Genomic DNA, 23,260 nt, shown 5'->3' on the forward strand with positions numbered 1-23,260 from the left:
GATGAGGGATGGGACGGATCCTGAAAGGGTGAATCAATGCTTTCAAACTCGGTCTTTGAACCATCTAAAACGCTTAAATATCCTTGCCTTCACATATTTTCCGTAATAAGTTTGCATGGTCGTCCTACAATTTCAATCTGTCGGTATTCAAAATTCAAAAACTGGGTTTGATGAAGTTCAAGAAGCATACTTTTTGGGAAACCGTCTTCGACTAGCAATACACATATGTGTTGGTAAGAATTGAAAAAAAAATATTCTTGAATCATTTTCCTACTGGAAACTACCTGATGGCTGTCTCTAATGTACTGATGCCAGGATAAGTACAAGTGTGCGGGCATATGTGTTTGTTCCCCAATCTCGATTAATTGAATGCCCGCAGCCCAGTTTGTGACAAGACTTAGAGACGTAGGGACACAGAAGTGTCTCACTTCAACCCCTAAGTACTATTCATCAATATTCCCATCCACCGATTATAGAAATCCTCCAAACCAGCAGCATAAGCACGGCAAGTACTTGATTGACAATCATTGAGTAATGTTTGGACGCTCAAGGACCACTTTGTAGTAGGTCCATGCTCATTAATGCGTCCGCTGCGATATGCCCGAAAGCATGGAGAGATTTGACAATGATGAATCTGAAGAGCTGCTGGATGCGGCGCGCAATTTTCCCTGCTGAGTTGCTGGGCCATTCTAAGGCTCCTTTCCCGCGTCTCCTGTGTCTGCTTTCTCTTTTGAAAATTTGTCTTGCTCTCTGAAAATCTCGTCCTCTTCCTCGGCAGCTTGCTTCTTAGCTAATACCGCAGCGACAGTAAAAGTCTGAGACGCAAGATCCCGTTGCATCAACTGCGAGGCGTCAATTGTCGGAGTTGGAGTTGGAAGGACTTCACGAGAACCATCGTCAGATGTCTCTGCTTGGTGCTTTGAAAGTACGGACTCCGAGGCAGGGGAATAGGCATCTATGTCACTCCAGAACCTTTCATATACCTCATGATCGATAAGGTCGCCGGAGCCTCTTCCAGAGTTTGAACGTCCAATTTCTATGCATTTTGAATGTTCTCTGAGCTCTTGAACATGTTCAGACCATGCCGCAGACTCGCTTGTAGAGCTAGAGTCCTCAGAGCTAGAGTCATCAGAGACCTCGTCTTCATAATCGAACTCGCTATCGGGGCAATCATCGTGGTCATTATCGCAGTCGCTTTTAGGGCGATCATCGTCATTGCCACCAACGTCGTCAATGCCACCTACATCGTCGTCACCAACGTCTTCGCCCATAGATACATTGGCAAATTTAGGGCTGGTGCTTCCCTTTGTGGCAGTCGCATGACCACTTGTAGATGCACTAACAATATTGAATTCAGCCCTTGCCCTATTGGTAATTTCAGGGCTGAGGCCGCTCGCGTTGAGCATTTCGTCGGCAAAGCTGCTCCAGTCCATATTTTGGAATTGGATGTTCTTTTTTGAGCTGCCGGTGCCTTCTTCAGCATTTTCGGGTTTCCTTGGCTGTGAACTAGGCACCTTCATGGTGCTGTCCCATTGCTTAAAGTGGATGGGTATGGAATTTGCCTTCTCTTCTAACTCACTCATGTCTTTTTGGAAGTTCCTCAGCGTTTCAATAGGCACGTGCTTGAAGCGGTTCCAGTCGTTCAAGTCGTCCAAGTCGATGGATTCGGATTTTGTCTTCTTTGGTGGGCTACTGGTGCCATTCTTAACAGGGTCGGACTTCCTCTTTCGTGAAATAGGCATGTCTATGAAAGGAGTCTGCGGTTTTCTTGCTTCTGTACTGGAATCCGTCTCCTTCTCGACGCTGGGGAGGACCATTGGATATGCCACACTGGGTGCGGCTTTCACCTTGCCCTGTAGTTCGCTGGGCAGTTTGCTGGACGGTTTGCTGGGCATTGCAACGGACGAATTTTGCGGTCTGAGAGCTTCTTTGCCCTTGAGTTGTGTCAAATTGAGATTCGTTGCTATATTGATCGACTCGTGGACGGGATACCATTTGACCTGTTTCGCTTTCCGTCAGTTTTGGTCTGAAGGAACAAAACCCCACAGAATCGCAGATTCTCGCTTTGCAGCTTGACCTCACGCGTCACAACTTACAAGGATACCAATCTGCGAGAGGGCTTCGATCTCCTCTTCAATTTCATGCAACAAGTCGTATGAGCCAAGCTTGTATGTGCAATCCATCATTTCCCCATCTAGGGTTCTCCAAGTCTGGAACTGAGGCTTCCACCAGACGCACGTGCGCATGGCTACGATGAAATCGATGAAATCGGGATCTGAAACCATGACGACGAGGCGGAAGATGCGTGCCTTTTCCAAGAAAACCTCACTGTTGCTCTTGGCCGCCTCGGCAATCAAAGCACATCGTTCTGGTAACACGGAAAAACGAACTTTGCGCAGCATTTCGATGATTGTGGTGAGCAGTGCTTTGTTGGGGCTGTCATCTTTGGTCGAACCGTTGAATTTTGACAAATGACCAAAGTAGTAGGCTGCGCGGTATTCCACTTCTGACTGTCTGTCAAACTCTCCCAGAGGCTGGACGCCTGCCCAGCAGACAAGAGTGCGCTTATCCCTCATGACCCGGTGGGCTGGGTGGCTTGCCGCCGAGTAGAGCCCTTCAACGCCAACCATCCACATAAGATTGCACTTTGGACATTCCACACACCATTCTTTGTCGGGTGCCATGGGCGGAGGCAAGATTAGATTGTTGCTGTTGAACTCGATATCCTCCAACACGTTGAACTTTCCGATATTCGTGCTGTTAGCATTCAGGCCGGCCGTGAGCCCTAGATGTGTGTCGATTTGAGGGATGAATAGCGCGTGTTTCCCAAAGTAGATATCCGTTCTACGCGGCTCCTTTGAATCGTACCAGACTTCGGGGCTGTATTCGCCTTGTGAGTCGCAGTTGTAGCTTTGCAAGCAATCGTGGCAAGTTGTTCGCATGTGCTCGGCACAAACCGGCGCCCTTTCACTGGGCCATAGGGACACCCAGGAAGACATGGTGACCGTGATGTCGATCTCTTTCTAATGGCCGTAATGATATGTATGCCCACTTTGGGTATCAATATCGATGTAGATGCACTGTATAAGGCAATGGCCTGGGGAAAAGAAAATGCGTTGATTCTGGTGCCGTTCAACGACAAAGTGAATTTGGACGAGGAAGTAGTCTTTGCCTTTGTCTTTGTTTTGATAGCTGTTTCCCGTTTCTGTAAAGCATCGAAGGAAGGCTCATTGCAGAAGACAAAGACCGTCACTACTGAATAGACTTGTCTCGCCCCCAATTGACGATTCTCTTGCACAGAAATTCATTTTGGACAATGATGAGCAGCAATTTCATTGCCATTGGCGCCAGTCACACTTGCTGAATGATAGTCCATTTGTATTTCTTGCCCTCTTATAGAGTGTCTATATCGCGAATAGCTTCAAGTGAATATTCCCTGCTTAAAGGCTCACAATTTGCATAATTCCACAAAAGTCACGCAAGGGTTCAATGCACACACATGTATAATTCGTGAGGCTCCATACCATCATTCGGCTTTCCTAAAAAGTACCCTTCCGGCATCTTCATTGGGCATTGTAATTACTACTAGTACCCGACGTGCTGCATGTCGTCTGAGCGGCTGAGCGCATCCATGCATGCATTGCATTGCATGCAAGATGTACAAATAACAGACAATACTATTCAGCGGATTATGAACATTGCAATAGTACGACACGTAGCAATCTAATCCATCGGGCGCGTGACGATCGAAGCGTGTACCTGAGCACCATGTTACAAAGTACTGTTCCATAGCAAATACTAGCAATTACTACCTAATCTACATTGGTACCTGGGGATTGGATTGGATCTGGATGGATTCTTGTGAAATGATGCGATTGACGTTAACTGTCAATGGCATGTGCTCGTAGTGTGCTGTGGGGGTGTCACTACTTAGCGGAGCGGCCAGAGATGGAACCTTGCATCCCACTACAATAAGCTTGGGCAGAACTGGAACAGCTAGTATACAGAAATCGTGGGGGCGCATTTGGATCTACAAACGTATTGGACTTCGTACGAACTTCGTATTCTTTCTTTCTTGTGTCTTCTCCTTCCTGCATTTCTCCATATTATATTATTGTACTAGGTAATGTTTCAATTACGTACCTTCCTGTCAAGGTACACGTTGTTCAATCTGGTTCAAGTCTCGAAACAATAACTGATGTCCGCATCACGATTGCAAGGATTCATTCAACTGGGCTTCTGAAAAGGCCACGGCCCATGGTAAGAGTAACGAGTAATTTTTTTATAGTTTCCTAATCCCTGCCAACATGTATAGAAATAGGTTAAAGGGGCCGCGGCGGGAAAGTGGACGATGCAGTATGGTACCTATCCGCATGCCAACCACATACGGAATACTACCACGAGACACACAAATATTTGACGCCTTTCTCGCATACCCATGGCCATGGAAGCCTCTTTCCGAAATCTCGAACTTTCGGCACTCCTGACATCCCTGATCTTCGGGTTCAGGGCTGAAAACTTCCGAAGGCGGATTGACGAGACGACACGGCATGTCCCCTAGTTGGCAGTTTGTCCTAGCTCACGACAACTTCATGCGACCCGTGAACTCTAAAAACTTTGTTGATAAAAACAGCTCAAAGCGGCTATTTTATCCCTTATTGGGAATGATATATCGTGTATTGCTGCTACTTGATCCATGGGCAGGTTCAGTTACTCATCCACCAGAGCAGCGGTCAGAAGATATTGCAAGACTCATTTCCGTCTCGACATGATGGTCCTTTTTTTTTTCCTTCGAAGTCTTTTTACTAGGTACGAATGCTGGGTCAGTGGATCATTTGGTGATTCTCGGTCGGGCTGTCGGCGGAGCTCCCGCATCTTCGCAATTCCTCTGGCTGCTCCTTGCGCGCGGTGCCCATGTTCCCCTGGCGTGAGCGAGATCCGGCTCTCGGCAGGGCGGACGACTTCCGTGATTTCAACATCTGTGATTCGACTCTCAACCTACCAGGTACCGTAGGTTGCCATTCTCGTTGGAGACGCACATGCAAGGCCATGATATGATGCATTGCAGCATTGATTTCTGTTTCAGGCACCGCATTGTCTACTACCCAGGTAAGAAAAGCCAATGCGGGACGGGACGAGACGACACGACATGACACGCCAGGCCATGCCATGCTAATCCATCAGCTTGGATTGGTCGAGGAATGCATTCCGATAGATGCTGGCCTCGCCAGACCTCTCAAAGTACTCAACCTTGGGCTCGACAACCCAGGTGGCCTGCGACTTTGGCCACATGGATGCGTAGTAGGGTTTCGTGAGCTGCTCCTTCTCGAACCACTCTTTCGATTCATTCCAGACCTCGACGAATCGGAAATGGCCCACGTTCTCAGGGTCCTCCCACACGTCAAAGAAGAGGCACTGGGGCTCGGCCGCACACGCGTTCCATACCGGCCTATGGGCAGCCTTGAAGTCTTCGATGAGCTCGGGCTTGATGTGTAAAGTGACGAACACGGTCAGCTGTTTGGCCTGTGCCATTGCGCTTTCGTAGGCGAGTGAGTAAATATGGGTACGGGCGAGATGACTGTGTCTAGGATGAGAGAAAAATTTATTAGCATGGCAAACATGGGTAGGTAATAAAGATGAAGGGGTGGTGGAAAGGGTCAAGCCTCAACAGGAAGTAGTAGTCATAGGAGGCGGCGGCCGATGGATGGCGGGGTAAATGTATTGTACCTGCGGCTTGCTTACCTAGGTGTATGCACCCAATGTACTATGTAGCTGGAGGTGGGCAGGTGGGAGTGAAGGTCAAATCTCAACCAGCGTGTCTGGGCTCTTTTGGTGGCTTGAGTGGCAGCTTGTAATCTTGGTTCCTTTGTCGATCAACAGTTTTCTCGTCGATTGGAAGTTTCCAGGATGATGTCGTATTCGATCGATCCGATTTTATTTGTGCACCGCCGCTACAGAAGTTTGAATACACGGGCACGACGACAGGTGAAGAGGATATGGGGATGGATTTTAGCCCGGAACGCATCCGCCCTCGCTCATAATGTCGTGTTATTACACTAGCTGGCGGATGTGGGCGGGCGGTGGACAGCGGAACGAACAGTGGAACAATAACTGCCCAGGTGCTAATTGACTTTACACTACAGTGATGAATGAGTGGGTGGGCTCGCAAATACCTACTGTTTTTCACAGGTCGGGTGCGGCCCCTAAACCCCCGCTCTCCAATGAACCGTAGGTCCTCCAACAGAGGGGAGCGTCTCCAGTGTGGTGTAAATCAGGCACATTACATTATTAGGTAGAGGACGGACATCAATAGTAATAGCAATAATACATGTCGAAATGCGTAGAGACGTCTAGGCGTCTTGTAGATTGATTAGATATCTAATATATTTCTAATGTAGCAAAAGAAATAGTCCCGGCAGAGATCTTCTCTAGCCAACATGCTCGTGTCGTAAAGCTGCATCTTTGTGCATCTATATATGTCATTTCGCTACGCAAATAAAACAGGAAAAATCAAAATCATTCTGTGCAAAACTGTGCCAATGTGTAGAGTGTGACCTGAAAGGAAAATGATGCGGGGCATTGTATCATCCCTGGCAGTGGGCAATAGGTATCCCTTCTTCTGCCCGCTGGAAAAACAATAAAACGACCATCCCAAAGTAACAACAAAGGAGAGGGGTGAGTTGAGAGAGGGAGGAGGAGACGGTGAGAGAGACAAAGAACAAAGATGCAAAATCTCCCCAGGGGCTTGTTTCCAATCATCAAGCGAAATGACTTTTTTAAAATGAAATAGAGGGTAGGAGATGGGTATTGAAAGATCCAAATCGACAAACGGGGAAGTAGTAGTAGAGTTCCCAGTTTATTGCAGGTGTCGTGTCGTGCCGAGGTGATGTGCTGCTGCATGCAACCAAAAAAATCGGACCCGCTAAAAAATCAGTCCACCGACTGCACGATCTCGGTTGTCGCGATAATGGACTCGTACCGTGGCCGCTCGGCTATGGACATCTTCTTCTGGCCCCGACCGTACACGGCGTCAATGTCGCTGGCGTACTTCTTTTCTGTCTGCTTTCGGTTCAGGTGGCCTTCGGTGCCCCGGATGAATGAGCCAAATGGCACCGGGATGACGTGGGTCTGGGGGATGCGCGAGTGCTCTGGCACATCCTCGTTCTGGGGCTCAATCGCCTGCTGCCAAATGTCGGATGCCGCTTCGACTTCCAGCCCTCTGGCGAGCTCCACCAGCGCCACGGGCTGCTGATCGTATTTGCTCAGGACAATCGACTTTTGCACCTTTTCGAGGTTGTCTATTGCCGTTTCCATGGCCAGGGAGAACTCGTTGCCCATTTCCAGGTCGTACAGCCGGCTGACGAACCGCCAAGCGTAACTCGACTTGTTCGGATCCGGATGCGGCGTCCACACCTCTGCAGTGGGCAGCTCGGGATATGGCGGCCCCGAGGGTGCCTCTGTGATGCCTTGGCCGGCCCAGTAACCAGCGAATTTTTGTGATTGTGGCGTCTGCGTCAGAATGAGCTCGTATAATGGTAATCTTGACCCGTCTTCGTCGTAGTATTCCAAGTCGCGCTCTTGGAACCTGATGCCGCCCGCCTCCATGTCAAAGTAGTTGTACTCGTAATCCTCGGGATCCGCCACGAGGACTGGTGGTGTCAGGCAATCCGCCCCTCCCCAGATATTTTGGAACTTGGTATGCCGCGACCAGATTTCTCCGCCGTAGTGTGTGACAGTTCCTGTGTTGCTACCTGTTAGTATCTTTCTCTCGCCAAAACACTTGCCAGTCGTATTGACTTACCATTTCCATATGCCATTGAGTCAAACTGCTTGATTATCTCCTCCGCGTCTGGCAGCCTCGCAATCACGTCTGCCAAAAAGAATGGGATGAATCCGGTCGTCGCCTTTGATCCTTTGATGATTTCGCAAACGTCGCTGATTTCCGTTGTCGCACGATGCCTGAATCCAGGCACCAGAATTCCGCCCCCAAAGCCGCCAACAGCCATGGCAATGGCCACAGCAATCGGGTGAAATGGCGAGGCTATCATAAAGTACCTTACTCCAGGACCGCATTGCCACGTCCAGTGACCACGACCATCTACGTCGGGGAGCTCTGTTTGGTTGTCGAAGCAAGCCATGCTGGCATGTGTGAAAGTGACGGGCCGCGGGTCGGATGTATTCCCTGACGAGTGACAGACGACTAGTGGCTCAGTCTTTGCCTCCTCCCAGGTCCTCGTGTATGGATATAATGGTGCAACGTCACTCAGGTCTAGCAAGTCGTCGAGCTCTGGGATTTCGGTCTTGGGCATGGGGTGGTGGTTGACGATATCTCTGGCATAGACGCCGCGGGCCAGCATAATCGCTGTACATTGTGTCCGCTCGATCAAGTCGAGGTGTGTCTCTAATGGGTTATGAGGAGAGCTGAAGAAGACCTTGTGCCCCGTCTTGCAAGCTGCATATGGCAGCATGTAATATCTGATATCTGGGATGCCGAGGTAAATGATGGTGTCAAACTTGTCCGAGCGACCAAACGCCTTTTCGATAAAGTGTGCCAGCTTGTTGATGGCGTTTGCAAAGGCGGCGTATGTAATGTCCTCGAAACCTTGCGAAAGATCATAGTCGTCTATGGGCAACGAAGCCCATGCTCGGTTGGGATCATCGCGGGCGACCTCGTCGATGATGGCGGGCAGGAGGCGCCGCCCAATCTCTCCGGTGGTTGAGTTGCTCATGATGGCGATTATCTTCTCGTCTGCAGCTCGTCTTGGTCTTCCTGCCTGGATGTGTTGGCCTTTGGTCATTCACACAAGACCGCATCACATTTTCCCGCGCGGCATGGCTTAGATAAATGTATGAGGGACAGGTTCATCATTCTTGGCTACAGGGGCCTATAGCGGAGTCTCCATCAACTGGCTTAGTGATGTTCAGGTTTCAAGCCAAATCCATATTTTCCTCCCCCACGTCGCAACCAGTTGTCCACACGCACCCTGGCATTACGACATGGATCATCTCTCACCTTGTTCTGAGAATGGTTCGGGAAGAGGAAGGGAAGGAAAAAAAAATTGTACCAAAGTGGATGATTAGGACCAGAAGGGAAGCCAAGGGTTGGTACTGTCTATCTAATAAACACAAAAGTTCTGCAAATGTTCGATATTTTAAGATTGTCATCATCGAATAGTGTAGATCTATTTTCTTCCATCTTTGCTTCCTTGTATATTCTAGAAGAAGAAAAAAATCAAGGGTCTACACTACTGTAGTACAGAAGAAACGTTTCTCTGGCCTAACTAGTTGACTGACTAGCTACCTAGCAGCGATTCGTAGGATCTCAACTGCCGTCGTTTTGTCTATTGGTGTTGCTAATCTGCCGCGAAACTATTCTGGTCCAGTCGTGTCAACCTCGGCCGGCGTCCGCGACGTCCCTTAACCAGGTTCGGGGGGGTTGGCACGACTTCGCGCTCACTGAGACGCCAGGCGATGGCCAGGGTCGGACCGTGCCGGAAGCCTTCCGGTTAGCATGTTTAGACTCGGGCCCTTGGATCGACTCAGTTAAACTGTCCTTGGGATATGGCCGGGTGACGGGGTCTTCCTCCTCCTCCTCCTCCTCCTGAAGCCGATCCACTTCTTTCTTGTTAATCCACGCGACCGTTCCATCGGGTACAATAGCTCTTCTGTATTTTTTCTAGTCGACAGATTCCCTCCCCTCCCCTTCCCCCCTTCGGTCTATCAATACCCCTCTCGATAACGGATCCATTTTCCCATATTAATCCAATGATAATTATTAGATTTTTCCTTCTCTTCGGGAACCTGACTGTCGGTATCCGCAAGACGCTCTAGAGGCCTGGGCCATATTGCCGCACACCGGTCTGCATGGATTATTACTTGCTGTGCAAAAGCGCTGTGCTGTTGTGCTGCACTGTAAAAAACTGCGCCCTGGCCTGGCGCTGGGAGCGAGCTGATCCGGCTAGATGGCTGGGCTTCTTTGCTGGAGATTTCCAATTCAAGTGATCCAGCTAGACTATTTGAGCAACCATGCCAATCTGGGTTAAGATCGCTAATCCCAAGCTTCGTACTCTGCAAAAGCTCAAGGTGAAATCGAATAGTGCATGTTGATCACGATTCATAATCGGGATAATTCTATCCGTGCTGCAAAAGAGGAAAACGAAAGACATCACTCATGCACGAATCCCTCCGATATGTTATGCAGAATCGGGGCCTTGCCATGGGTGATTTACATGTCCAAGTGCCTGACTCGACATCACTCCAGCTATTTGCTCGTTGACGAAAAGCATGATTCAGAGAACTGTTTTATTATTATACTCGTGCTACCATTCGTGCCTTTTTATACATGATGTTGCTGGGGTTCTGTGGAAAGCTTCTTCGGCACCAAAACCACAGCCCATTATCGCAGCCTGCCGAAAACAAGAGTAACACTTAGGGAAGGAGAAAGCTGTAGTCAATCTTTGACCACTCCTTCTTTTCTGTGCCGTGTTGCCAGACTTCAGCACCAAAATCATTATGCATTCTTGCAGGCTGTCAAGAACAAGAATGGCACTCAAGTGATGAGAGAACAGTAGTCAATGTGACCTTTCTTCTCGTGTGCCGTAATGCCAGTCCGTGGCGATTCCCTGATCAAATCATAGCCGTGAAGAAAGATAATAAACGAACACCACCCTTGCTGGAAGGCAGTGTGGAAAAGTTGGCTGCTGGGAACTCTTGTAGAAAGATATGCGACTCCGTTGGATATGACGCTACTGTTCGACTTATTGCATGTCTGGTCCCAAGGCTTCAACGTTCCGCCATAAACAACCATAAGCGGTCTAACTTCCACTTTCCAAAATGAATGGCTTTGTCTGGGCACGCAAAGCCGGCTTTGGCAAGCATTTCAAGGAGTTTGAAATCATGCATTTTGATCGCGCGTACGGTAAGCAGTTCTCCGTTTGCAGTAGCGTCCACAGGCACAAGCCGCAGCAACTTCTTGACAAACGGGTCCTCTGGGTTGTTCTTCCAAATTGACGACATACTAATGACGCATTCGCCCTCTGGGATACCACCAGCGTCGATTAGAAGAGAGGCTGCTTCCCATTGACGCTGGCGCATGGCCATGGTTACCAAATTGCGGGTGACACCCGTAGTCGAGTGTGTTAATGTAGAAGTACCGACCGCTTTGAAGAGCATTCGAATGAGTTTAGGCTCGCTAGTTGTTGTAACTGCGCAATAAAAGGGATGGATGCAGATGTTCGTGTATTGCGAGGAAACTTTATGGCCAGAATTAACAAGGTACTCAATGGTGGCAAGAACATCCGTTTCTTTCTGCTCTGTGTCGTCGAGCCTCCTCCTGTCTTGACAGTTGTGTAGCAAAATTGCACGTCTTGTAAGACCTAGGAATGCGCAGTTGTCTTCTGTTGTGCCCATAGACGCCCCGCGATTGATGAGAAACTTGGCCTGGGCATTGTTAGAATGACGCGGCTTGAATGATTTCAGGCTTGAAGGAGGCCAAAAGTTGCAAAAGAAACAGATTAGGAAACTAGAATCAAAACTTACTATGTCCGCATTCAGTGCATATGCCACGTGAGACTTGAATCCTGTAGCTGGGTCCTGGCTAATATCTCCTGCTTTATCGGCCAAAACTTTGACCAAGTCGAAATGACCTCGAAAGCATGCTATATCGAGCAACTGCAAAAAGGGCCCTGGCATGTCAAAGCCAGTGCTCCATCGCACCGGGCGGACCTTGCCCGGCAAACACTGTTGACGGCCTTTGCTCAGGATTTCGGCAAGTTCGCAACCTTGTCTAAGTGTTCTGGTCACCACCTCATTGGAATCCAAGCCGATTTCATCCATGGCCTGGATAGAGGCCTCGAACACGGACGACTTGCCGTACCACACTGCCCACTGGAGAGCCAGGGGCACAAGAGAATCATCTTTCTTTGCCTCTCTGGCATGGATTCTGTACAGCTCTGGCAGCACCCAGCTTTTCATGCCCTTATTGGTAAGGGCAAGAGCGATTGCATCTCGGAAGGGCAGGAATTGCAAAACGGCGAAGCCCAATTCTGCCGACAGGGTGGCTTCTAGTTCTAAATACCTATCAGCACAAATGATAGTGACAATTGGTAGAATGCGACACTCACTGGAGAGGTCGGTTCCGCCATTTTCGGTGCGGACTCGTTTTATCGACTTATTTGGGACTTCACCCCAGGATCCGAACTTTCTCTTGGATGTTTCCCCGAAACTCGCCATGTTTAACAAGGGAGTTTAGTCGGCACCAAAGGTCTGATAAAAGCCTCATTAAATTTGGGTTGCTCCAATGACAAACGGGGATAGTCGCCACGAAGGATGTGTCCTGAGTAACTTACGGGCAGTTGTTGTGAGGACTGGGTTGGAGCTACAAGCTTGAGTCTCAAGGCATAGGTTGCGCCAACGATTCTTGATGTGCACACAAGATGAAAGATCGAAGGATCGGATGATGATATGTTGGGAATCCCAATTGTGGTCTTGCTTGTCCAAGAGCCAGTCGCGCTGACAAGTTTGGGCAGGATCAAGGTAAATGTATTGCACGCACGGGTGATGATTTGATCAATGGCCACCCCAAGTGCTAACTGTTGCCTCGAATTGTTAAAGTCGCAACGAAAATACTAGTTGACGAAAGTACGTGAAGAGTGATCAGTTTCTTTTTTTCTTAAATATCGCTGGGGCTCGATCACTGTAATTGGATTTGCGGCAATCGACAACCTAGGGAAAGAACCAAAGGAAAGTTTGCAACGGCAAGTCTGGAATTACCGGTACTGCCGAGCGTGGAAAATGTGACGCTCTTGGTGGTATACAATGTTTGACCAAGCGTCGAGGGAATCTGCGTCAAAGAGGTTGGAAGTTGTAAAGACAACGCCTAGGTTTCCGCGACAGGCTTGAGCCTTGAGCATAGAAAGTGAAAAAGAACTAAAGTAAGAAGACCAGGTTCGCGCCTGTTGAGAGATAGCCAGCCTGGTCACCAAGGACCTGGATTTTTGTACAAATGGAATTTTTGGGAATGTGGCAAATGACTGAATGTGATTGTTGGCCGCGTAATCGCATTTTCTGTGGAAAGAACCTAGAAAAGGTAGCAATTACTGTTTTCTGTGCACAGTAAAGAATTGTGAATTGCCTACACCCATGATTATTCTTCGCTATTGTTTATTACAACTACCCTGCCACAATCGGAAAACTATCACTTGCACAATCAAAATATTTCCAAAACACAACGCCGTGTTGAATTACAACAATAGAAGCTACACCCCACTGGGAAACCGTCTGTGTATTGTTATCACACCTGAAGGCTTTGCCGATTAATAATATCCCACATCAACATGGCAAGCGCAATATTTTACATTTTTGTGTTATGATCTACTTACCTAGTCAATCAGAAGACACACATACTTGATAGTCTCATAGTTACCATGACATCCAGGGGAAACGAATTGTAGGCTCAATTTAAACATCTCTGCCTTGTTTATGCACTGAGCAAAATCTTTTGCATGCTCATGACATAAATGTCAGAGCGATCATTATAGGAAATCCAATCAACCCACATCTTAATACACCAAGATGTTTTCGGTCAAAGTTGTAGCTCAATGTTCAGCTGTCATCAAAACCAAAAACTACCATATACAAAATGGATTACACAAATGATATTCATCTAGTACAGAGGAGCACCTATAGGTTGGAGCTTGGCACGCGTTTGACGGAATCGGAGGTTTCTGGTGGGCTTACCTCCGCTAACCCCGAGATCTGACATAACGTCTTGAATCTTCCAGGAATCAAGCTTGGATCAAAGCTCGTGTTTTAGACGAACAATCAAAACAATTTCGGCAACACCATGGGCAATGCATTTCAGTTTGTGGAGGGCTTCCAGCCCAGCAGAGCCAACAAACGATTGATACGGCGCCATGCCATGATTGGGAGGAATGCTGGGAAGTCGGTGCATAGAGCTTCGCGTTTGTCCCTAGCGACCAAGCAACCGCCACGCCAATGCTCGTTGCCCAGACGGTCCTTTGTAACTTTACATCACGGCGATGCCCAAAAAAACGAAATTACAGGACCAGTCTCGATTCTTGCCAGCCTCGGAGATGGATTTCTGTCCTGCTCACTGCCTGTCGAGTTTACACCGTCATCACTTCGAGTTGTCAGTCAATGTAAGCCATTCGCTATTCTTTGTGCCGTCCATGAGGAAACAAAGAACTAATCAATTCTTCACAGTCTTCAACTTTGTAATTGAGAAAATGTATCCCACCAGGCTGGGCGGCGCTGCTCAAGAATACCAGTACATCTACCTCCGGGCGATGTTTCCGGATGAAGCCAGTAAGATCATTCGTTGCAAGAAAAGGCCTGTGCCGTCGCTGAAATTTTGGTACCAAAACACAGCAGCAAAGTGCAGTATCGCTTTGATGGACGCGACCAATGCATTCTTTGTCCGCGGTAGTCCCCACGGGTCAGAGGGTCTACAACATTACTCCCGCTCCCTCGCTGTAGTCTCCGACAGGCTGCGTGGGCGTGAAGCTCTTGCAGATTCGACATTGATGCTCATTGTGCTACTAGTTCTCCAAGAGCAGATGAGACAAGAGGTCGAAGCTGCACGCGTTCATTACGAGGGCCTCAAGAAGATGATTCAGCTTCGGGGCGGTCTTGCCCAACTTGAAGACAATGGCCCTGTGGCATTGAAGATATGCAAGTACGTGCACCCTTGTATTATTTTTATACTACTCAATTATGCTAATCAATCTTCACAAGAATGGACATTTGCTTTTCTCTATACCATGGAGGACCAATTTCATTTTGCCAAAGTTGCGAAGCTTCGATGCAACCCAGACCCCATCGGGAGGCAACGACAATCATCCTTCCTCATGACTTGGACCCTTCTCTGCAAAACATTCTTCTGGATGCCATGGACTTGGCTTCCACACTCAACAGGGGTAAAAACTGCCCGGAATATCAAAGGCTGGACTTGCAAATGATACTCGTCTCAGTCGGCTGCCGATTGCTCAAATTCCAGCCTCTCGAATCCGCCCATGATTGCTCAGAGACGGATAAAATCTACCATGTCGGGCTTTTGCTCTATATGATGACTCTATTCTTTCAGTACGACCTCCAAAGAGTCTGGGAGTTTCCCCTTGTGATGCGTCGGCTCCAGGACGTGCTCGCGCCGTACAGCAGGATCAGTCTAGAGAAAGAACGCAATGGCCTACTGCTATGGACTTTACTCATGGGTAGCATTTGGGCAATGGCAGACACGAGAGAGCGCTGGGCTGTCACAATGTTACGAGAAGCTATTAACGACATGAAGATCACCGACTTTGATGGCATGCTCTCTTCCGTCAACAAGCTTCCATGGGTTCATTCGATACATGATGAGCCTGCCCGATCTTTATGGAACATTATCAAGGGAGATTCATAATAAAATACGACTAATTTCGATCTGATTGACAGAAAACTACCCTAAACTCGACAACCCTGCCGTTCAGTACGCGAACTGCTCTCCAACCACTTCTTCAGACCACTTCCACAGCTTCTCAGCCTCGGAGCTTGAGCTAGCAAGCGGCTTCACTCCATCCCAGATCTGGCAGTTGGACAACATGGCGCCATAGTTCTCCTTGCCATCTTTAGGCTCGGGCTTTCCCAGCTTCGGGTCCAGGGCCGCAACGAGGCTGGTGGAGGAGCCGGCTTGCTGATTCTTGCGATTAATGAGGCCGGCCTTCTCCATCTCTACGACGGCAGCCAAGCCCTCGGGCGGTATACGTCTTCCCAGCTCGGTGACAATCACACCGGGGTGCACGGCCACACTGAGGATGCCGTGCTTGTCGTACACGCGCGCGCTGAGCCCAATGGCGAACAACAGGTTGGCCACCTTGCTCTGGTTGTAGCCCTCCCAGGGTATATACGACTGGTTCTCGGGGTCGGCGCACCCGGCCATCTTGAGGAAGCCGTAGTTGGGCTGCTCCGACTCGGGCAGGTCACAGTTCTTGGTCTCGAATGTGAGGTCGCTCCAGCGCATGACGGACATCTGGGGCGAACCTGACGAGACGCTAATGACGCGCGTGGCGCCCGGTACGGGGTTGCGCTCCGCAGCCTTGATCAACTTGGGCATGATCAGGTTGGCAAACAAAAAGTTGCCGACGTGGTTGGTAGCCAAGTGCAGCTCAATGCCTTCCTCGGTCAGCGTACGCTCCTCGATGCCCATGGTGCCGCCGTTTTGGACGACAATGTCAATTGTGGGAATGTCGTCCCAAGACAGCACCTCGGCCGCTGCAGTGCGGACCGATTTCTGCTTGGATAAGTCGATCTGAAGAAGGCGATAGTTGACGTCGGGATATTCCTTCTCGAGAGCGTCGATGCATTCTTGGATCTTTGAAGGAGTTCTACTGGCAATGATTAGATGCGCTGGAGTTTGGGAGGCCTGCAGCGATGCTTGTCAGTTTTGTTCATTATCATGGCTGTGTCAGATCAGGGAACGTACAAACGCTTCAGCCGTCGTGAAACCTAGTCCTAGACGATTGACACCAAGAACGAGGACCGTCTTGCCGCGAACCGAATCAGCAAATGCGTTGGCGACCTCCAGGGCCTCTGTCTGGTCGTTGAACTCGGAGTGCGTTGTTGCAGTCATTATGGCTAGAGTAATGGGCTTGCGGTAAAGTGTGTGCTGTCGTGTTGAATTGCTTGCTAGAAGTTGAAGCTATTGGAATTTGATGTGCTCTATACTGATCTAAAACTGTCGCTGAGATGAGGCTGCTTTTATACTTGATTCCCGGGTTTCTTGCAACGGTTTTCTTGAACGGTTTCAAATGATATCACCGCTGTACGGAATCCGCGGAAAGTCCGCTGGCTGATCACTATAGGTAAAGGCCATTATTAGAATGGATATAACGGATTTTACTTCAAAAATGAAGCATTCCAAGAAGAAGTCAAAATACCAGCGCAGCCAATGAGAGAATTGCTTCCTTTTTAGGAACGCTCGTGGTAGTCAAACTTCCATGATGTAGTAGAACTCGGTACCCTTTTCGACCAATGAGAGACTTACTTCCGTATTCGGAATGGTTGCGGGCCATGCAATAGTTTCGGAAGTAACTCTTACTCCCCATAACCGAGTAGGCTTACATCCGTTCACAAGCCTCGCCCTCAAAAAGTGCAGCAACTACAAAAACGGCCGACTCTTTCACAATGTTATGAATGCCAATTTATGCAGAATCGCTCGTGATCTCTCGAAGCTTTCATCAGCAGGTACCCTCGTATATTGCTATGTACTGATGTATTATGATGAATTTCAATTGTTCAAACAACCATCGAGGCTTATAGATGATAATATGCTGCAAAATGCCACGTGCTTGCAAAACGCAATATCATTGCCGAATGCAAGCGCTTTATTCCCAACTTGGAGGTCAAACAATAGCCGCATCAAAATCTACCCTCGTCAGGATGTTTGGTAATTGAAGGAGAGAAGGAAAATTGTACCTAGCCAACTTCCCAAGCGACACATTTGTACACTCCTTGCTACACATCTAGTACTTGAATCCACCAGCCCTGGCATTGAACAGACCATCGACATCAACCTCGCGCTGCAGGGCCTTGAGGTCGTCGTACGCCTTGTAGGAGCCCGTGACATTCTGGTCACCCGTGGCATCATTCATAAAGTACGGCAGATACGCATCGGCGTCGAGGCCGGCCAGAGCGTTCCACTCGGGTATCTTGGTCTCGAGCCAGGCCGTCACGTCTTGCGTGATGCTGTAGACGGTCGCGTCATTGATGCCAAAGGCCCAGGCGCACTCCATTTCGAGGAACAGCCGGTCCGGGTCCGACGACGAGAAGCCAATGGCGTTGCCGCCGCGCTCCTCGCTGTGCTGTCCAATTATGGACGGGACGGGCTGGTAGTCGATGCTGCACTGCTCTGTCAGGGCGAGCGCGCCCGTCACGGCCGAGGTCCAGTAGTCGTGGATCTCCTGGTAAATACCGGGGTAGTTGGGAACGTAGGGAATGGTGAATTCCTGTGCCATGGCAGCAAATTAGCAATTGAACTCTCATGATACCTGATGTTGTTAGGTAGGTCGTGGGCTAGATACTCACTCGGAATGAAAATCGCGCGACGAAAAACGATGCCGGATCGCCATTGGTCTCCAAGAGGTCTGCATAGGACTTTGTTCCCGTCTCATCAATGAGCGCATCGATTGCTAGGAATTCCGCCAATGGACCATCAGTTGGTGGAGTTTCGCCGTCGTAGAAATAGTAGACAAGGATCAAAGGAACAACATCGATGGCTAGGATGTCTGTAAAGATGATGGCTGCCTTCTGATCATTGGCGTTGTTGGGCACAAAGTTGTGGAGAGCGGCGTAGAGTTCGTCGCGGTGGTCGTCGGTATAGGCTCTCAAACCTCCCCAGACCTGGCTGATTGGGTGGGCTTCGATGGTAAACTTTGTGACGATACCAAACTGGCTTCCACTTCCTCTCAGGGCAACGGCAAGATCGGGTTGAGTGCTGGCGTCGATGTTGGCAATGGTGCCGTTCGGCAAGACAATCTCCCAGCCGATGATACTATCGGCAGCGAGGCCATACTGTGCGCTGAGGAAGGAGATTCCACCTTGGAGAAGATATCCTCCTACGCCGACAATGCCGAGACGACCACCGACCACGGTCACGTTGTAGGGCGCAAGGCCGCCGATGACATCGTTCCAGGTGCCACCGGGCTTGACATAGGCCAGGTTCGTGTCGGCATCATAGGTGACGCCCGTGATGTACCTCAGAGCAATCAGAATGCCGTCCTGGATACTCCCATGGCCTGGGTTGGGGTCGTGCCCTCCACTCTTGGCTGCGAACTCTACATCGGGATATTTATTGAGAATCTGGACAATGGAAGCGACCTCGTCCACGTCTGTCGGATGGACAACACAGGCAGGTTGAAGATCCCGGAGGGCGGTGGACCAGTACTCCTGCGTCTCGTTGATGTATGCCAGTTCCAGCGGCCAGGAGAGACGGTCGGGGAGTATAGCATCAATGTCTTTGCAGGCCTGTGTGGTAGAAGCAGATGGCGCAGCCAGGGTCTGCTGCGCAATGAGCAAAGCCGGTGCCAGAAGTGAAAAGAGTGAGGGAGCCATTGTCGTAATCCTTGGGGATTGAGCTGTGAGGTCGACTATGTCTGCCAGCAAGAAGAGCCATGCTGTCTAACTCGCGGCCACTGCCTGTATATATCTTCATCTGCCATGTGGTGAATCGTGATGAAGATCAATACCTCGGGAGGGATATAGTGGGGCAAACGGGACAGGCCTGTCACCTTTTCTTGACTGTGATTCGTGCCTCCATGCAGAAGATCCTGATCTATTGGCTAGCTGAAGGGCCTGAGCAGATCCAAATTGGAAAGCGCAACTCTATAAGACGGAATGTCGCGATCGATCGAAGGGGCCAATGACTTGATAGTTTTCAGTCGGCTCTTGTACTGGCCAAGGGCAACTCTATCCGCGAAGCAATATCTATCTGATTGTCAGTGAAGGAAATCAATTACAATGTAACATGATGCACGCCTGGTGACCACTCGGCCACTATACACTGTCTCGGGCCTATGCCATCGGCATCATATGTCAAACTCAGATTGCGATCGGCCGTCGTATTCGAATCCGTGTCCGGGTCGGGATTGTGGGGAAGAGACGCCTCTTACGCCGGGAGGCACACGGCGCCGGGGTCGGCAGTGATCAATTTTGGTCAAAGTATCATTGTATTTGTGTATATTGTCTCTTAAACTTTCTGAGAGTATCTCGGCAGTTGCCGTCCTGTAACCTCCCTGGGAACATGGGAAATGGCAGGGGAGACGCAAGATCCAGAAGCCATCTCCGCGCCTCGATTCTGGAGGATTTGACAAGCCAACTCCCGCGGTTTTGAGAATTCAATCTGCAAATCGCGATTATCGTGTAAATCACGTAGCGCGCGCAGCCCACCTGTGTCGGCGTAGTACTATATCCTTCCTCCTCATTCGTCAATACCTTGTCGCTGTTTTGTCTGCCTCCTGGTGGCTGTACCTTGGATTTGATCGTCATGCGCCAAACGCGCCCCGTATTCGTGATGAAAGAAAACATGGAGAATAAGGGTGTCCTGGTTCAAATGGATAGTATAGAAGACAAGATTCGTCGCCGCCGATTCCGAGGTTGAATACTCGCCGACAGGATACGGGGCACCGGAAGCACGTGATGAAGAGCAGACCCTAGGACTCTGTGCATCGACCCCGAGCAATGGAAAGAAGAAGCGTTGTGACATTGGTGCCTCCTACGGTAGGAACCGCAAACGACTGGTGCGTGGCACGGGAGGGGAGGAGGGGGAAAGGTCCCCAACGGCCGACGACATCACAGACGGTCGGTTGCACAATGCAGAATGGGGCGCGTGCCACACGAGCCCTTTCGTCCAAATTGTTTGGGATGGAAAGGCATGCCTTTGGGGAAAGACGAGGACAACAGGCATACTCAGCCGCCCCGTCTCCCATTGGTGGAACGGGCGGGCAATAGTGCGCAGTGATCACCCGAACGAAGCCACTGGCGAGAATCAGCTATACCAGATGATATGCCCATGAAGAAATGAACACTGTCGTCGAGACGAGTCTTGCGGTTAATCGGCTTCTTTGCTTCAGTGAGCGAAGACCCCCTCCGAACAGGACGCGGAGATCATAAAAGGGGCAGTTTCTCTTGGCATGGCAGAGTAAACGAGCAACGTGATGACAAAATAGAGGCCAGCCCGGTGTTAGCCGTGCGTAAGGCCGAGCGGATCATAGAGATTTGCCCAGAAACAGCAAGTCTCCAGCGGTTCGATAGGAGACAAAAGGAGTCGGTCTTTACCGGGAAAACCGAGCATCATGTTTTAGTCGAACTTGATTTTTTTTTCTTTCTCTGCCCGATGTCCCCCCGCCTACCGGAATCCACAACTTTGTCTTTTGAGTTCTTCAGTGTCTTTTTTTCTTCTTCTTTTTTTCCTCAGCCAAAAAGGAAGCAAGAGAAAAAGGGGAATTGTGACTAGCTTGAGCCCTGAATTGGCCGTTACGAAGGAAGAAAAGAGCCGTGTCATGGACTAACTAGTATTAAGATGAGTGCCCGTGCGCAGGATTTAGACTTCTTCAATTATTTTCTACTGCCACCATAACTATTGCCAGAGCATACTACCGAGACTACTACTACTTTGATAAGACCAAAGGCGGAACCACCAAAAGGGACAGGCACTATGACGCTACTGGACGAAATCATCAATTTGACGCGCCCACTTCGTGTCAATTCCGTCGTGGGCGGGCTCGGATGAGGTCATGAGGGTTGAACATAGCAAGCGGAATTTGCGACAAAGGAGTCAATGCTCACTGCTATTTTTTTCGGGTGCGCCTCGGGAGCACAAGATACGCGCCCGTAACAGTAAAAGAAGAAAAGGCACCGCATGCTCACCGGCTGCCTCCCGTTGTGCTTAATTTATAGTCGTATGGGATTCCTGGTCGAAGTGTACTATTAGTCACTAAACTTGGTGATAATTAATCACGATTACCTATTGGGGTGGATTAAGGCCCCGTGCCTAGGTAGATACTAGGTACCCATTCCAAGGTGCATTTGCGGATTGCTTCTTTTGGTGAAATAGTCGCTTGTCAAACGCACAGCAGCAGCAGCAGCGGCAGCTCAACGCGACATCAGAAAAGAATCCAATTTAGGCCAGTTGCGCAAGTGAACGCGTATAAACGTGTCTCACGTGCAGTGGTGATTGCCCTTCCTGGAGAAGCAGAAGCAAAGAGCCGCGCATTCTATCCAAGGTGGCGAGCGCCAGCTCTACCATTTTGACCCCGAACCTACATACAAATCTTGCGCGATGTGACGCCAAATACCATCTTGACTTTAATGGCACATGGTGAATCGATAAAAAACGGTGACGACCCAGAGTGGAAGGAGCCGTGCAAAAGCCCGTGCTCTCGTGTCACGCATTTTGCTCTTTGCTTTTTGTTTTTTATTCTATCCTTCTGCTACTTGTCTCTGAGAGCCCAAGGCAAGAAAGCTGTACGAAGTAGGTAGGAACGTACTATGTAGTGATTCAGTACCAAGGTCTTATTATAGGGTAATAAGGTTGTTGGTTCAAGGTTTATCGCTTGACGATCCGAGTGGTGGGTAACACGCCACGAGCAGAGGAGCAAACTTAGCAACTCATCTCAACTCACCCGTGGACGAGTGTCGTGCGGCTCCAGTTTACATACATGGTAGTGGTGATTTAGATGGTTTAGATGGCTGACGGTACTACATAATAGTCTGTCGATTACTACCTGGAAAGCAGAAAACTCCGAAGAGACCGGGCAGTTCGGGGAAGAATGGCATTGATTCCATCATTGGTAGCGGCCGAGCACATCATAGGTAGTACAGAGACGGCGCACTTTGAGGAATAAGTCGGTAAGCAAAGCAGACATACACGGACGTCTTTACTGTGTGCAAGTGCTCTTTGTTAGGAGCATTTGGTAGGTATTACACAAATCTATGTCTGACCAGTTGCGTAACATGAGCATAACACCAAGCACAGCGCTGCCACTGCAAATCACGACGCGTCATAAGATGTGCACTGGGTCATCTGCTGATTCGCTCATAGCCCATGCTCGCACCTCTATGTGCAACTCTTCGGTCTCCGCTTGGCTGTTGCCCCTTCGCACGTGGCAATATAAGCAAAAGTTCGGATGTTTTACATGAGCGATCGCAGCCCAATTTGCGGTATCTCAAGCAAAGAAAAATAAGAAGGCATAGCCACGATGCCGCGGGTTTACCCAAAAGTCAGGGGCACTAAAAAAGATAGAAAAAAACCGCAGAGAGGTCTGTGAGATGAGGCTACCGTCTACGCTACCTGACAATCCAGTGGGCGATCTCCCACGCCGCCGGTCGGCGCTTTATTTTTAATATTGGAGACCACGTTTAGGCTGGGGGGCCCTTCTAATCAATGTACCAACGTAGGTATCTAACAAAACTTAGGTAGGTTAGATTACACAGTACACTCGGTACGTGGACAGCCACGGGGCTGCTTAAACGACGCCGAGGATTTCACTTGGGCCAAGTTTCCCAGTGTTCGCCAGTGTTGATAGCAAGGGGCCAACACATTTGCGTATGCACAAGTTTCACGCCAAACTGAAGCTTTCCCCAGCTGGGTTGTGACTATTGCCCGATGGGATTTGCCGGCACCATGGTAGATCGTGACTAGCCTCAGGGTCTGTCTGTCAGTCTGCCAGTCTGTCTGTTTGAAATGTATGCGCGGCACGGTTCGGCTGGC

The 23,260-nt window shown here is 49.4% G+C and overlaps 7 protein-coding genes across 7 annotated transcripts; 1 reads left to right on the forward strand and 6 right to left on the reverse strand.

The window, feature by feature from the left end:
- Window positions 1–689: 689 nt before the first annotated feature.
- On the reverse strand, window positions 690–2,999 carry PFICI_09770 (uncharacterized protein; the record flags this gene model as incomplete). Its single annotated transcript, XM_007838351.1, has 2 exons — window positions 690–2,000; window positions 2,097–2,999. 2 exons carry the CDS (start codon window positions 2,997–2,999, stop codon window positions 690–692), a joined length of 2,214 nt encoding a protein of 737 aa, XP_007836542.1.
- A 2,173-nt stretch (window positions 3,000–5,172) lies between these two features.
- PFICI_09771 (uncharacterized protein) lies at window positions 5,173–5,532 on the reverse strand (the record flags this gene model as incomplete). Its single annotated transcript, XM_007838352.1, has 1 exon — window positions 5,173–5,532. The coding sequence occupies one exon, from the start codon at window positions 5,530–5,532 to the stop codon at window positions 5,173–5,175; it is 360 nt and encodes a 119-aa protein (XP_007836543.1).
- A 1,398-nt stretch (window positions 5,533–6,930) lies between these two features.
- On the reverse strand, window positions 6,931–8,729 carry PFICI_09772 (uncharacterized protein; the record flags this gene model as incomplete). The annotated part of the gene is made up of 2 exons (XM_007838353.1): window positions 6,931–7,751; window positions 7,802–8,729. 2 exons carry the CDS (start codon window positions 8,727–8,729, stop codon window positions 6,931–6,933), a joined length of 1,749 nt encoding a protein of 582 aa, XP_007836544.1.
- A 2,053-nt stretch (window positions 8,730–10,782) lies between these two features.
- PFICI_09773 (uncharacterized protein) lies at window positions 10,783–12,231 on the reverse strand (the record flags this gene model as incomplete). The annotated part of the gene is made up of 3 exons (XM_007838354.1): window positions 10,783–11,439; window positions 11,539–12,068; window positions 12,123–12,231. The coding sequence occupies 3 exons, from the start codon at window positions 12,229–12,231 to the stop codon at window positions 10,783–10,785; spliced, it is 1,296 nt and encodes a 431-aa protein (XP_007836545.1).
- Window positions 12,232–13,843: 1,612 nt separating this feature from the next.
- Window positions 13,844–15,418, forward strand: PFICI_09774 (uncharacterized protein; the record flags this gene model as incomplete). Its single annotated transcript, XM_007838355.1, has 4 exons — window positions 13,844–14,159; window positions 14,224–14,325; window positions 14,389–14,695; window positions 14,755–15,418. The coding sequence occupies 4 exons, from the start codon at window positions 13,844–13,846 to the stop codon at window positions 15,416–15,418; spliced, it is 1,389 nt and encodes a 462-aa protein (XP_007836546.1).
- Window positions 15,419–15,481: 63 nt separating this feature from the next.
- On the reverse strand, window positions 15,482–16,624 carry PFICI_09775 (uncharacterized protein; the record flags this gene model as incomplete). The annotated part of the gene is made up of 2 exons (XM_007838356.1): window positions 15,482–16,417; window positions 16,478–16,624. 2 exons carry the CDS (start codon window positions 16,622–16,624, stop codon window positions 15,482–15,484), a joined length of 1,083 nt encoding a protein of 360 aa, XP_007836547.1.
- Window positions 16,625–17,516: 892 nt separating this feature from the next.
- PFICI_09776 (uncharacterized protein) lies at window positions 17,517–19,104 on the reverse strand (the record flags this gene model as incomplete). Its single annotated transcript, XM_007838357.1, has 2 exons — window positions 17,517–17,999; window positions 18,079–19,104. 2 exons carry the CDS (start codon window positions 19,102–19,104, stop codon window positions 17,517–17,519), a joined length of 1,509 nt encoding a protein of 502 aa, XP_007836548.1.
- Between the last annotated feature and the right edge of the window lie 4,156 nt (window positions 19,105–23,260).

The sequence above is a fragment of the Pestalotiopsis fici genome (assembly GCF_000516985.1).
Source record: "Pestalotiopsis fici W106-1 unplaced genomic scaffold PFICI_Scf_7, whole genome shotgun sequence".
In the NCBI taxonomy this organism is placed as follows: domain Eukaryota; kingdom Fungi; phylum Ascomycota; class Sordariomycetes; order Amphisphaeriales; family Sporocadaceae; genus Pestalotiopsis; species Pestalotiopsis fici.